Here is a 15502-nt window from a genome sequence, read left to right as displayed (position 1 = left end):
CAACAACATTGTGCAAGCAAGGAAAGTTGTCTTTGCAGCGTGATGTTTTACCGGTGACCCTCTGAGCCCACTACTGTGGTGTTAAAACCGTCATTTTTTGCTGAAACAGCTCTCAAGCATGTATTCACTGGCTAGAGCTACATACAGCAGGACACTTCTGCGCACCGCTTTATCCACGACCGGCCGCTGCGCGCGACAGAGGTCCACTACTCCCATCAACACTGTGATCATGTTCGTGCCTCAGCAAGAAGCATGGGTCGTCGAGAGAATGGGCAAATTCTCGCGGATCCTGGAGCCCGGCTTGAACTTGCTTCTGCCCATAATAGACCGCGTTCGTTATGTGCAGTCCCTCAAGGAAATAGCCATAGACATCCCGCAGCAGTCTGCTATCACGCTGGACAACGTGACGCTCAACATCGACGGAGTCCTCTACCTGAAAGTGGTTGACCCGTACAGAGCGAGCTACGGTGTCGAGGACCCGGAGTTCGCCATCACACAGCTCGCGCAGACGACGATGCGTTCAGAGCTGGGCAAGATAGCGCTCGACAGTGTCTTCAAGGAGCGTGAGTCCCTGAACATTGCGATCGTGGACGCCATCAACAAGGCGAGCGGCGCTTGGGGCATCGTGTGCCTACGCTACGAAATTCGTGACATCCGCCTGCCGCAGCGGGTGCACGAAGCGATGCAGATGCAGGTCGAGGCCGAACGGAAGAAGCGGGCCGCCGTGCTTGAATCGGAAGGTATTCGTGAAGCCGACATCAACGTGGCCGAGGGCAAGCGCCGGGCGCGCATCCTCGCCTCTGAGGCAGAGAAGATGGAGCTCATCAACAAGGCGCAGGGAGAGGCCAACGCCACGTTGGCGAAAGCTGAGGCCAAGGCCAAGGCCCTTGACTGGATTGCGAGCTCATTGAAACAGCCAGTTGGGCCCAATGCCGCTTCGTTTTTGGTAGCCGAGCAGTATGTAACGGCATTCAAAAGCCTTGCCAAAGAAGGGAACACCATCATCCTTCCCGCCAACACTGGCGACGTGACGTCCTCGGTGGCTCAGGCAATGGCCATCTACAAGAACCTTGCCCAACCTGTGAAGACAGTGCAGGTCGAGGCAGGAGCGCAGTCCAGGGACGACTTGGCAGAGTACATGAGTGACGACGAGGACAGAAAAGATGCCAGCAACACCTCGAAGCGTCAGACATAAGATTGTGAATACGCCACAATTAAAAACTGTTCTGCACTTAACGTGATTCTGCATCTTAAACAGCAGCTTGATCATGTTCACTTCTGAATTTGTTAAATACTATTATAAATGTGACCAAGTCGCAGCTGACAGCTTTCTTTGACAATGTAATGTTGATAGTTATCCATAGTCACCAACGATTCTTATCTGTAGGTGATGTGCACCGATGCCAGAGTGGCGAGCATGTTGACGAACTGGAAACATTGTGAAAATCTCACAACTTGCGTGCTGTAAACAACAGCTTCCAGGTCCATGTGGTTCATTGTCTTTAATGCGTGACAACAGCACACTTGTGGAAGCTGCCTCCTCTTACTCGTGGCTTCCACTTCTCTGCAAACAAGTTGCAAGATGAGAATATAATCTGCTTATTGCCACCTACATTGCAAAATCAATGTGTGGTGCACCATAATGGTGTCCGTGATATAGCAGTGTCCGTGATATAACACCATATGGACACTCGACATAAAAAATTTGCAGGGCACACGTCGGTGAAAAACGCTACTTCCGTGTGGCCTGGGCAGATAGTCTGCGGAGTTTGCCACCCTAGAGTACAGGCTGCAGGTTTTCAAATCAGAATGCATCCAGTGGGCCGCCGCGGTGGCTCAGCGGTTATGGTGCTCGGCTGCTGACCCGAAAGACGTGGGTTCGATCCCGGCCGCGGCGGCTGGAATTTCTTTGGAGGAGAAATTCTAGAGGCCCGTGTACTGTGCGATGTCAGTGCACGTTAAAGAACCCCAGGTGGTCGAAATTTCCGGAGCCCTCCACTACGGCGTCTCTCATAGCCTTAGTCGCTTTGGGACGTTAAACCCCATAAACCAAACCAAACCAGCATCCAGTGGCTTCCACAAGATTGACGTTTTTCGCACCATGCATACCTTGTAAACTTTTGATGTCCGGCGTACATTTACTGCCCGCACCAAGGTGTTGGTGTGCAATTTTTTTAACGAAATCTGCTGAAGGCATTACAAGTGTTCTGCCATAAAAGCCCTCGTGATTGCTGTTCATGCAAAACAAATGCATTAATGCCATTAAAGCTTGCTGGATGACATTTAGTTACTGTACCCAAGGAAAAGAGGGCTGTCAGGTGGAATCGGTAGGCATTATTTTAAGCTTATTGGCAGGTGGAACTCATTAAAAGTGCACCGACTGCTGGGCATGGCCAACACCTAAATGATTGTCATGCACTACATCTGGCGTTGAAGTTTCGCAGTCTGAGCTCAGAACAGAAATACATAACTGACTTAAATATGGCTCAAGATCAAAAGTTTTTTTCTTTGCATAATTTAGCACACAACTGGTGCTGAGGCACATGTCGCAGTGTTTCAGCCTCATTCCAATCAAGCAAAATGATAGGATGTATGTGCTTTTCTAATATTCACATCCCAGTAAAGCTTATATTACTCATCAACTACCAATGTCATCCTTGTACTACTGCTTGTGAGCGGTGTGCCCTGTGCACCGTGAGTTAATAATGTTTTCTTAATTGAAGATTTCTACGCATTTTGTAACTCTAAGGCAGTACACGAGCATCTGTGTTGCTGTAATCAGTGCCCCCAGCTGTAATGTTTCTGAAGTACTTGCAATATATGGTGTTTATTAGACTATAATTGTCCTGGAGTGTGCTTTCCAGTTTAAATGGGTGTTTCTAGCAGCAGGCCAAAGCATACTGGCAGCATATTGGCAGCACTACAGCTGACAGATATTCTAGGCGGCCACTTTTAGAGCAAACTGCTACAAATTGCAGTGCTGGCAAAACGCCGGTGAAAACGTAAGCGAAGCGACGGTAGCGACGGCCGCAATAGCCGATAGATGCCTTCAACGTGCGGCCGGCGGTAGATTTCATTTCGGCTGCTGCTAGGCCGCTGTGCTGGCTGTCAGAAATCACGGAGTCCGCGTTACATCATGTGCACGCCATGTTTCACGTCACTTAGTCCTGTGTCGTCATAGGAGAATCCGAAGTTTGAATCTGAGCGGCGGGAAAAACTTTTTCAACTTCGAATCCAAATTTCTCAGAAATAAATGCATCTTTCGCTGCCAGCCAAGTGGGAACAAAGCCATGAAATGCCGAACTGTCGGATTTTGCTATAAAAAAAATATTAATAGAGCTCTCCTCACTGTCCCTTTAAGGACCAGCCGTTATCTTGCCTTCACATTACATGCCTGGCCCAAGCCCATTTCTTCCTCTTGATTTCGACTAGGATGTCATAACCCCCGTTTGTTCCCTCACCCACTCTGCCCACTTCCGATCTCTTAATGTTACATCTATCATTTTTCTTTCCATAGCAATGCAATGCAGCAAGAGCAGATCATTACAATGACAAGCACAATAGTGGCTGTGAAAAGCGAACTAAAAGGAGAAGCTGACGATGACCACAGTTTAAAGCGTAATGTCTTCCCCCAAGAAACTGGTGGATGCAACAATAACTTCCCAGAAATAATTTTTCGTGGTGAATTCTATGTGTCATAAATGCATAGCATCAGACTATTAGCAGACTACTGCAGGTTATTCTTGCACTGAAGAATGCACTAAAGGAGGCTTATTAGGTGTTGACACTCAGTGTACTGTCTATTTAGAAATCAACTACACAGCTGACGAATGTAGTTTCTGCAGTTTAGCCTCACGAGAAGACCTTGACCTCTAACATATGCAGGGCAGGCCCATGCTGTGCATACCAAGGCTGCTTGCCATTCTTTCAACGTAGCTTTTCATTTGAACAAGGAAGATTCACACTGAACCATCCACTGCAAGCTGTTTTTTAAAGATGCTCACGTTACTGAATACCCCAGGAGGCGATGTCAACATTCGTTAGAAGTTGTGTAACTTAATGTTTAAATGACCTCAAGATCCACATGAATGTTATCGCAGTTTCGGACTGCTTATACTTGGCATAGTTTTTAACAATGCTACTTGAACTGCAAATATGTCAGTATTTATTTGTTGAATGCCTTGTCATACTTTTATGTATGACCGATTACTCACACCTCCTTATGGTTGACATGAAGGAAATACACAGATAACCCTGCATATGTGCACTATTAGCACCAGCGACATGCAAGGAAAAGAAAGTTATTTTTCAGCAGTGAGCCACCATGGCATTCTTATCGTGTCGACAGCTGCCATGGCACCCAGTAGAAATAAGTGCATGTGAATCTGTTCTGTGCAGTTTAAATAATATTTTGCAACCAGTGAAATATCAACAAATGAAGACTAATGTTCCAGATGAGGCTGCAGTAGCCAATGATGTGAAGTTCTTTCTTCACTAGACGTAGAAAAAGTAATCACATCGCTGAAACTTTCATCTGCTCCTGGCTGTGACTTCATCCAGTTTCTGAAAAACACTAACTCATATGGCTCCGTCATACTTTGAAAGATTTTTCAGCAATCACTTGACAAAGGTTCACTGCCTATTGAATGGAAATTTGGGAAGGTGATTCCACTCCACAAATCAGGTACGAAACATTGCCCACTTAACTATTGGCCCATTTCCTTAACCAGCATACCATGCAAAATTTTTGAACGTATCCTCTTATCTCAGATTGGCAACTTTTTAGAAGCGAACTCATTTTTCTCACAATTTCAGCACGGCTTTCGCAAAACATACTCATATGAAACCCAACTAGTATCGTTCACGCATAAACTGCACCTAATACTTAATCACTCTTCAGTAGCTGACTTAATATTTTTAGATTTTTCAAAAGCATTCAATAAGGTGTGTCATAGTTTATTAATCTACAAACTGCATCAACTAAACCTTCATACCAAAATACTATACTGGCTTGTTTTCCTGACTAACCGCTCACAGTTTGTCTCAGTTAATGACGTAACCTCGAAGCAATGTCCAGTTCACTCGAGTGTACCACGAGGTTCTGTGCTTGGGCCCCTTTAATTTCCCATTTATATTAACGACTTACCTTCCTGCGTCTCCTCCCACATTCACTTATTTGCTGATGACTGTGTAATTTTCAAAGAAATAACTTGTGATGACGACGTAACCAGGCTCCACTCAGACCTTAACGCTGTTTCTGCATGGTGTAAGTTATGGTTAATGGAACTAAATATTAGCAAGTGTAAATTTATGCGTGTGTCAAGAAATGCTAACGAACTTCCTGTTTATTCTCTTGATAATGCACCGCTGGATCCGGTAACTACTTACAAGTATCTTGGCCTTCACATCAGCTCTGATCTAAATTGTAACGTTCACATCGCGCATATAATATCCAATGCTAACTGAATGCTTGCATACTTACGACGCAACTTTTCCAAAGCACAGTCGTCTTTAAAATTACTCCTTTACAAAACTCTAATACGGCCCAAGCTCGAGTACACCGCGTCAATTTGGGATGCAGGTCAAACAAACCAAACACAGGCATTGGAAATGGTTCAGAATAATTCTACTCGCTTCATTCTTTCAAACTATACCAGAACAGCAAGCATCAGTGCCATGAAATCTAGCCTTAACTTACCATCCTTTTCATCACGTCATAAAATTTTTCACCTGTGACTTTTTCACAAATTATTCTATCATCCGCAGTTTCATGCCGAACTTATCTCACCTCTCACCACCTTGGCACGTATCACCAAGACTAGATCACATTCATAAGGTTGGCAACCCTTTCTGCAGATCAAAAACTTTTTCCAGTCATTCGTACCACGCACATCGAATGAGTGGAATCACCTTCCTTCTCCGACAGCCATCATCACCGATCATCAATTATTCAAGAATGTCATCGCTAATATTGTCTAACTAGGATTCATTTTATACTGTGTTCATCGTTTTTTTCCCCATTTTTTCTATTTCCTGAACGCCTCAGCTAATAATATATGTGTAGAAGTTAAGTTTGTACCTAGTCCGAGTTTCCTTAACTCCTGTTTGTTGATTACACTTTTTTGTTTTGTAACCACTCCCCTCTGTAATGCTGTAATGGCCCTGAGGGTATAATAAATAAATAAATAAAGCCATTAGTCACTTGTCCTACCTGGTTTTCAGACGGCATATGCAACAATCTCATGTGGCAAAGCTTACCATGAAACAAAAAATGTAGGGGTGTGCGAATATCAAATTTTTCGAATACGAATACTTGGTTCCGAATATTGAATCGAATATCGAATAATCAAGGACCGATGAATTCAACCACTACAAAACATTATTTGAGCACCCAAGAACATCACAGTTCAACTATCAGTGATGAACACAAAAGATGTGTGTTGCTGCACAAAAAGTATCAAAGTCTCGAACATTATTCACAGAAGAGTGGAAATATCCGAGAAGATGGCTCGTACACAGCATTAAGGCTAGCTTGCCACAAGTACAAAAGCGCGTTGCTGGGATGAACATAAAAGGTTGTCGTCAAGGAAAACCAGCTGCTCCACACGGTCAGGCAGAAGTAGTTAGTTCCCTTCTAGCTGAAGCGACTTCAACAGTCACAAAAATGCCCTCTCACTTGGCACTGAACTGGCACGTATTGCGAGGTATTTCGTGCAGAGCTCTGACTATACCAGCTTCGCAGGCATAGCCACAAAGAAGCTCACCAGCGTAGTCAGCTACTGCATGGCCCAACGTTACGCATTGCTCTAGGCGCCGCTATATTGTTATGCCTCTTTTGATAGGACTTGCGGACCGAAATGAACAGCGGTGCTCGCAATAGAATATTCGGCTGGGTACGAATATTCGCGTCGGATCGAACATTCGAAACAACACGAATACTTAGATTTCGAATCGAATACGAATACTAAAAATATACTATTCGAATTATATTCGAAAATTTCGAATATTCGCACACCCCTAAAAAAATGCCTTTAGTAAACCCCAGGAAAAAAGCAGAGTGTGAAGAAAGCTACCACCTCATGCAGTTCATGCTGATATTAATTCGGAGCCAGAAAACAATTGTTTCACGCAAATTAGATTAAAAATGTGCACAATTATATACAAAAAAGGAAAATGGAAGAAATGAAGCATAATGTATTAATACTACCCGAAGTTTTAGAATGCAACTGACCGAAGAGGTAAAAGAAGTCCACTCTACAAGCTTTTTGTTGCTACATTTCGACAATGAAAACACCTAGGACTCAGTGAAGTGGTAAACAAAGCATTTTTATATTACACAAATATGTACATGGAATGTCAACATTCATCTACACAAATGTATGTGTGTACAATACCTATTTGCAAAAAAAAAAAAAGTACAGCCAAACAAACATGGCTTGCATCCATAAATAACCTAACAATGCATGCCATCTGTTGACAAAAAATATTAGGCGTTCGAATGATGACAAATAAGTTACACTCTCAGCTGACAAAAAAAAAAAAGCACAGAGGAATTCTGCTCTCACACAACAAACACATACCACACCAATGATTACTTCAAGCGCACACACACATCGCAAAAGATATCTTACAGCAGAGTTGCAATAACTTAATATTGCTCCTTTGGAAATATGGAAAGGAGGTGTGTTCATGTGGGATGGAGATGAAGATGACATACATACTTTTTTTTTTTAACTTTTTTCAACAATGCTCCCATCGTGGGAAGCGAGACAGTAGTCAACAAGGAAAAAAAGTAATTTACATAGTCTCGACACATTCACGGCAGGGGACAGTTTCCAACTCTTCCTCCCGAAGCCGCAAGTGTCAGGTCACGTGACACCAGGTGTAAAACTTGGACAAGTGAGAGCCTAGCACGACACACAGAAGAGAGCATTCGCACTCCCTTTCTGCCCACCACGCACAGCGTCGCCGACATTCGAACAATCCAAAAGCGGATGCCCAGAAAGCACAAGCGCCAATGCTATAAGACAGCTGTGGCTAGATGTCAGGTCACGACTGTCTATCAGCTAGCTGATACAATCAGATTTTAAAGCTGCTTAGTATCACTATAAACAACCGTACAGTGGCTCTTTTGCACCTGATCATTCAATTTCTGTGCAGCAATTTCCTTGTACAGAGCCAAGTCTGTCAGGTCACAGTATCATGAACCCATGACCCCTTGAAATCTACTTAACGCACTGAAGCTTGGCTCCAAGATAGTCACCGAGGGAATGATTAAGCCAAGGCTAATCAAAAAAAGTGTGTTAGCACGTCCATGCAAAAACAGCAGAAAGATCTAACTAGTACTAAAGCAATGAAAAACACACGGTGAAGGAAAGAAAACAACAAAAAGAAAATTAACAAAGATGAAGTCAACAGTACGATTATCATTCAGTCATTATACAACAAATACCACACAAGCAGTGTCAGCTTTATACATGTTCTTAGGACCACGTGCTACTTTACAATGCCTTGCCAGGGTCGTCACATATGCATGAGCTCACAGGCAGCAGTTTGTCATACTGATTTCAATACAGGCAGCTTTCTTGCCTGCTCAGCTTCTTTCCATGGTATCTTTCCTTGTACCACATCTGATGCATGTAAAACTGTGAGAACTACAAAATAAGTACGATTTTTTTTTTTTTTATGCAAACCTTGGATCGCACCTTCTTTCATGCACATGAGAGAAAACACCGGGGCTGTGCTCTGAACGAAAAGGTAGGAGCCGTTTCTGCGTACAATTTGCAATCCACTCGAAATACATGACAAATTTAAGAAAAAAAAAAGAAAGAAAGCTCGCCAGCATTTCAGGCTCATCAGACGCGCCACTACTAATGTACAGGCATGAGTGAAAGTGGAGAGGCGACGCAAATGCTGGCAGAAGTGCATACCAGCCAATCTGCAGGCGCATGCCTTTTGTCGAAATATGCACAGTGTAAAATGCTGGCCTGCCCTCCCCACACTCCCATCAGGCACAATTCTTCCCAAAGAAATACTGCAATCACCACCACTATGTTGCACACCTGTACACTCAAAATGACGCTGAAAAGTAACATCGCAACTGCGCTACACAACAAGAACATGGAAACCAATCCTCCTAATCCTTGTAGTACCTCAATCACTCCTCACTTTGCAAAAACTTCCAATCAATTTGAGCGCCTCTCCGAATTCAATGCCTTAACATGCCAGCTTCCAGGGAGAAATTTTGATGTGCATAGAAAGAAACTGGAGCAGGGCAATTTGACAACCCTTTACAACAAAAACTAAAAACAAACCATGAAAAGCAAGGCATGCGTTACAACCAGATCCTTTTCCTCAATGTACTGCAAGAAAAGAGTACTAAAAATGTGAAGAAGCAATGCCCCACCAGAATCATGGTGCGTCCTTGGATTAAGCAGTTCACAGCCAGCGTTTCACATTCACACAGAATAAATTATGCATTATCTACATATACATGTATAGGTGCCAGAAAGAAAAAAAGTAACAATAAAGCGCACAATAAATTATACAATATATGAGAGGAGAGATGAAACAGCAGATGAGAGCTAGCAGTGTGTTGCTTCTAGCAAGCGTGTCTCAGTAAAGCACATTGTTGATAACAAAAAAGCGATTATGTGAAGCTGTTCACAACATAAACAGTGCACAGTGAAAAGGGTGAGGTAATGAATGAAAAGGAAGGAAGAACTGTCAGGTGGCATTTTCAATGAGAACAGCCAGAAAACACTGCAGGGAACCCTCACCTAGGGCTAAAAAACGGCAGGCGTCAATATTGAAGCATGCACGCCTATGCTTGTCAGGGTGTTGGAACAGAAACGCGAAGATACTTTCCTGCCTTCTAGCTGATCTTTCAGTGTATTTAGACAGTCAACAAAACTAAGAGTCACTTGCATGCCAGGTTTCAAATGGTCAACATTAGTGTGAAAAAGCTGGCAAAGCATACAATCACAAATGAAATCCGGCACTTGTCCAAACTGAACTCGGAAAGTGCACAGCACGTCGAACAACACGTGCCTACACCATGTGCACGCCAATATTTCATTCTCCGAGTTTGAATAATTACGGCAATCTCCCATCACAGACATTATACATTAAGCACATGCTTGTCAAGACACTAAACATGCAATTCTGAAATAACATTTTTCCGGGCTACATTTGAAAAAAATTACAGATTTCAAGATGTTGATCCATTTAACAATGGTGCTCTTGAGGTGAAAACAAAACATGAGAAAAAAAAAAGATATCAGTTACATTTAAGTAAAGAACATTTCATTAGGAACAAAAGATGGACTGTCGACATCAGCGTGCATTCAAGGCAGGAGCAAAATGCGACAGGTACAATAACAAAGATACATACAAAAACAAAAAGCAGCAGTTTGTTCTAGTCTGCTTCTTCCTTTTCACCCCCCCCTTTTTTTTTATTCTGCACTTCTTCAGCTGCAAACGTTTATCAGGACAGCCATGACACATAACACCCGAGCCATACACTCAGGAAATGAAACTATGAAAATGGCTGACATCATAAAGATTCACAAGTTTGCCATCATGAGAGACCCGTCATCCAGTCAACATTTCTACACGTCCACAACCAGCATGACATACACGGATTCACATTTGGACTTTTCAGTGAGCAGTAAGTCCATAACTCGTGCATCTGCCTGTTTCTTCACACAGTCTTGCACAAGCAGTCGTACCAAGTCAGAAAAGTAAAGCACAAAAGCTACAATGGATGGAGCTGCGATTGTTACAAGCTTTCATTCAATGCAAAGAGGTTAGACAAAAAATGCAGGCCTTATTCTGTTTACTTTCGTATTAAATACGCTACATGCAGCTACTATTTTACAAGTGCTGCTAAATTGTGAACTCTTAACCTCAGAAGCCTTGGAGACAAATCCACACACACTAAGAAACTTTGATGGAGCACGTGACAAGGTACGCGTCATGTGCAGTGCCACTGTGCAGACCGTAAAAAGGAGAAACTCAACAAGTCTATTTGTTGCAGTAATTTGCAGTGCTTGAAGCAATCCTGAACATAGCATGGTCTATGACTGTTAGAACTAGCGCAATTCCATTAGGTCTACTTTTGGACCTACAAACCAACTTGTTTGATCCAATTGATCAAAGTCGGGTTATTTTAATAGGCACTACAAACAGCAATGCATGCACTAATACCATGAGCACCCTTTTAGTCTTTCAGTAGTTCCCAGCTTAAGTGTTAGTGATAGGTACCAATTATAAGCCAACGGGAACAAAAATGGCCTCTAGAAAGCACTGGAATTTATAAAATCAGGAACCAATTGCTCTCCTCAATGTGCTGCCACCAAAAAATAAGTACTATAAACAAATGAGCAAAAATTCAGATTAAATCACTTTTTGAAAAAAAAAAAAACAAAAGAAAGGAAAATGTCAATACTACAACTAAATAAAAAAGAAACTAAACAACAGAAAAGAAAGAAAAATTGAAAAAGTTCAGTCTTAATCTTCACTTCGTCAGGTACCAAAAATGCAAGATAGCTGGCAAACCAGAAAAAAAAAAAATCTAGGAGTAAAGAAAACGAAGTGAGCTAAATTCCAGTTTGCAAAAGCAAACGCCTTCCTGCTTGTGCCAGTCACTGCTTCATGCTACAGTGCTGATGGCGAAAACCCGAGCTGGATGAGGCTGCTGGAATCTATGTGTCCAAGCATAAAAAAAAAATAAATAGCGCACATAAGCCACAGCACATCTGATGCCGCTTGTCCACGTTTATGTATATGCATCACCACAGTAAACTCTCTTTGGACCCCAGGGAGATCTTCGCTTCGGAGCACTGCTCCTACGTCTTTACATAACAAGAGTGAATTTGCTTCACTTCAAAAGTGACAGCGCTTCTAAATGATTTCAGGCTGACTTTTCAGGTTTCCCTCTCTTTCAGGCTTTTCCCTCTCTGCTGCCCTGCCAGTACGCAGCCATGAAATCTCAAAGTACTCATGACTACACGCAGAGTGGCTTGGTAAAGCATGCTCGACTTTGGGAAACCAGCAGCGTGCAAAAGAGCACAAAACGCACGAATGAAGTGAAGGCAATTAAAAGCCTACACTCATAACCAATGCAGCCAGCAAGACATCTGCCTGCTCCTCAAACCATACATTATGCGCAAAAAATTACATGCAGGAAAGAGGAAGTAGTGAGGGAAGCACGTAGAGGAACCAGAACCCCACTCTGCTTTAGCGTGACAAGGTTTTCTAGAAAGAAGGCAGAAAACAGATGAAGGGTGGTGGCACTCTGAAAAAAGGAGAGTGAGCGCAGTACACGAGAAAGCAGCTTTCTGTCTGGTAGCTTTAGCACTGGAATGAATATTCAAAAGCAGCGAAAAGTGAAAGCGCATCATTTACACCGGACAGGAAGACACATGATTTGCCAGGACGTTCAGCTAGTCACACCACTAAAAACTCTTCGTGGGTGTATTTGTTAGGGCAAGAAACAGAAAGCAACGTGGACTCCACAAAGCATCGTCCACCACGGATTTCATGAAGCGACAAAGAGGCCCACGTTTCCTATGCTCAGACAACATAGGCAGGGAGGAAAAAGACTATGACCTCAAATCAGTACATTCACATCAGAACTACAGATCGGTTGTACCTCTCAACATCGGACGTGTGCACAAGGTCATCACCTGCCCATTGCCTATGACAATAGTTCAAACTGAAATGACAGGTGTAACTTTACTACGCATTAAGAGCACAACTGAAACAATCTAATTCTTCAACTCAAAGAGATGATTCAGAGCAAAATTGCAGGTGTTCTTCAAATGCTGACAGTAAGGAGAGTGACGGAAGATACCGTTTGTGCCTTCACTTTGGGTGACCTTTTCGGGCACAGCTAATTTTTGAAAGAGAAAGATGCCATGCTGCAAAAGTAATCAATGTTGCAAGTACTTAATGAGCAATGGGCAAAATGTTGAGATGCTACCTAAATGCTGCATGTGTGGCAGCTTGGATAGCAGTAACAAGTATGTTACTATGAGCATCATTATTAAGCAGCATGTCTCCAATCAAGTGCTAAGGGTGTGCAGCTCAGTACCCTTACAGAGCTGAGGGAAAGAGACTATGATGCATATACTTTTTGGCAGAGATGATTCTGCACGGTAATAGGGGTTTTGGTAAACAACCTGAATGCATACAAGGTAAGAGCTAAATGTAGATGAAAACAGCACAAGGGAAAAGAGTGATAAAGAAGAAAAGAAGAGTTATCTTGGGAACGGACCCTTCATGTAGCTGTCTCCTTACAGAGACTTCAAATCAGTCTCTTTACTGCAGCAGGGTCCCCCTTACTAAACCGCAAGAAACCCTGTTAACATGCAGGCCAGTAAGCACACATCCCTAACACAAGAAAAGCAAATGCTGTGAGACAGCACTCTCATTCTGTGTTCTTTTGTTTGCTTGTTTTGCATCCGTGACAAGACTGGCAGGGAGTGCAAGGGTATGCCTACTGCACTTGGCTTGCCAGAACCACAGCAAAGCCAAACACGAAGGAACCAAGACAGCGTGGAGTTTTAAAGCACAGAGAGAAGAATGGTGAAGGCAGGTAGGAAAACGGCCATGTAAGGACTATACAACAATACATTTGCGACAACAGCCTTTTTTCTACTTTGTCATAGAAACATGCATTGGCTGGGAAAAGCATTTTTCTGCCAACATGGTAATGTGGAAGCGAGAGATGTGCTCAGCTGTAGCACCAAGCCACTGCGGTAACTTGGGAATGGTGTTTTCTTTGGGAAGGCAACACAACACGCCATGGAGTGGTGAAGCGAGTGCACAAGAGTGGCAGGGGCCGAGACTACAGAAAAAAAACTAAAGGGAGGAAGAAGAACACCGAGAAAAAGACGGTAGCGTGTGCTGCCAATGAGAGATGTCACTGTCAAATAGGGGGATGTCACTGGGCTCTGCCAACGCTCGAGGAGGTGGCTGGCTGGGCCACCACATTGGGAAGGCTGACGACGACAAGGGGCTTGACCACTGCGGTAGCCCCGGCATGGTGGTGGTGATGGTGGTGGTGGCTGTTGCTACCGGCCGTGGCAGCGGCCGCCGCGAGGGGACCGAGCCCTGGCGAGAGGAACTGCTGGCTCAGCAGGGTAGGCAGGTGTCCCACAACTGAGATGGGCGCCATGAGAGGAATCTGCCCCGTGGGTGCAGTTGCCGCGGCGACATGGGTAACGTGAGCTGCCAGCTGGGAGAGCGCGGGGCTGCTGCCCCGCACTGGCTTCAGGGTGCCCACTGCATCACCAGAAAAGGAAGAAATGGCACCTCTGTACCAAAGCAATGAGCAACAGTTGTGAGACAAGGTTCAATACCACGTTATGGCAGTTAGAATCCTGTTAAAGTACAGGGTCAGAATATTCAACAGCATCTCTATGCTATAGTCAGATACAAACACAGTGGAGAATTTCCTGCAAACAAGGCCCTTAAGCCCAGGGGTTAACCATCTTTATTTTTGCCTTGAGGAGCCCCAAAAGCATTTAGAAGGTGCTGGGGAAATTTGTGCGTCTTGGCTTGACACAAAGACCCTTGAAAAATGCCCACATTCCTTTAACATTGACTGGTTGTTGACTGGTAAAGTGAAACAGTGAAACAGACTGTTTCACTTTACCAGTCAACAACCAGTCAATGTTAAATATGCTATTTATACAGGATGATTTAGTCACAAAACGAAATGCACAAAGCAAAGATTGGGAATGAGGCATGCATGAACTCAGATGCTTGGGGAACCCAAAATACCCACATCCCGAGGAACTCTCCAACGAAACACAGTCTCAGAACCCCTGCTCTAGCCAATGGTATCAACCAGTTGTCATTATCACAGTTCACTCCCTTGCACTGGCTAGTGTGACACCATAGGTCGCTGGCCGATGCATGGGGATTAATCACAATGTTGTTACACTTTGTCAACACCACTGGCTGTAGGGCCTCCTTTGCAGAGCATTTGCCACTGCATTCTTGAGTTTTATCTGACTGCCGTAGACTGCAAAAGAGACCAAGAGCAATGAAGGTGGAGTTCTCGACAGCATAAATTAGGAATCAAGGACCTTCACATGCTGCATGTGTACTTTCAGTGAATGAACTGTTTCCGCAGTTTTGACAAGGTGTGGCCCTTGCATGGTACTGTCATTTTTTTAATAAAATTTTTCAGATTACAGCAGAGCCCTGGTTATATGTTCCTTTTTCATACTGCGCCACATATTTTTATGATGAATCAGCGCAGTCCTGGCAAATCCTTCAAATACATAACGCATTGAAAGTATGGATGATAGGACAAGCGCTCAACGAACAATGCAAATTAACCACATAAAGCAAAACAAGTTGCTAGATCAATTTAGTGGCAAACATCATGTGATTCGAAGGCACTGCATGTTCACGGTTCCAAGCGGAGTACAGTGTCTGGGACAACGTGCATTGAGTGTCAGCGGCAGTTATCGTCTGTCAGCTCCCA

The 15502-nt window shown here is 43.7% G+C and overlaps 2 protein-coding genes across 6 annotated transcripts in view; one reads left to right on the top strand and one right to left on the bottom strand.

Annotated features, from left to right (window-relative positions):
• Position 1: 1 nt before the first annotated feature.
• Positions 2-1236, top strand: Stoml2 (stomatin like 2). The gene has a single exon (XM_089573953.1). The coding sequence runs from the start codon at positions 119-121 to the stop codon at positions 1193-1195; it is 1077 nt and encodes a 358-aa protein (XP_089430079.1). The 5' UTR covers positions 2-118; the 3' UTR covers positions 1196-1236.
• Positions 1237-7305: 6069 nt separating this feature from the next.
• The window catches only part of LOC149363970 (uncharacterized), a 35508-nt gene continuing 27311 nt past the window's right edge, over positions 7306-15502 (bottom strand). For 4 of the 5 annotated variants that reach the window (XM_089573945.1, XM_089573944.1, XM_089573947.1 and 1 more), the window contains one exon: positions 7306-14289. In XM_089573945.1, the coding sequence (XP_089430071.1) occupies positions 13949-14289 (341 nt within the window). In that variant the 3' untranslated portion in view covers positions 7306-13948. Of the gene's footprint in view, positions 14322-15502 lie in introns of all 5 variants that reach the window. The other variant, XM_089573946.1, reaches the window with a different exon arrangement.

Source organism: Amblyomma mixtum, chromosome 2 (genome assembly GCF_055824585.1).
Source record: "Amblyomma mixtum isolate Tamu chromosome 2, ASM5582458v1, whole genome shotgun sequence".
Lineage (NCBI taxonomy): Eukaryota > Metazoa > Arthropoda > Arachnida > Ixodida > Ixodidae > Amblyomma > Amblyomma mixtum.
The sequence above is the reverse complement of the archived record's forward strand: the minus strand, read 5'-3'. Positions and strand labels throughout refer to the sequence as shown.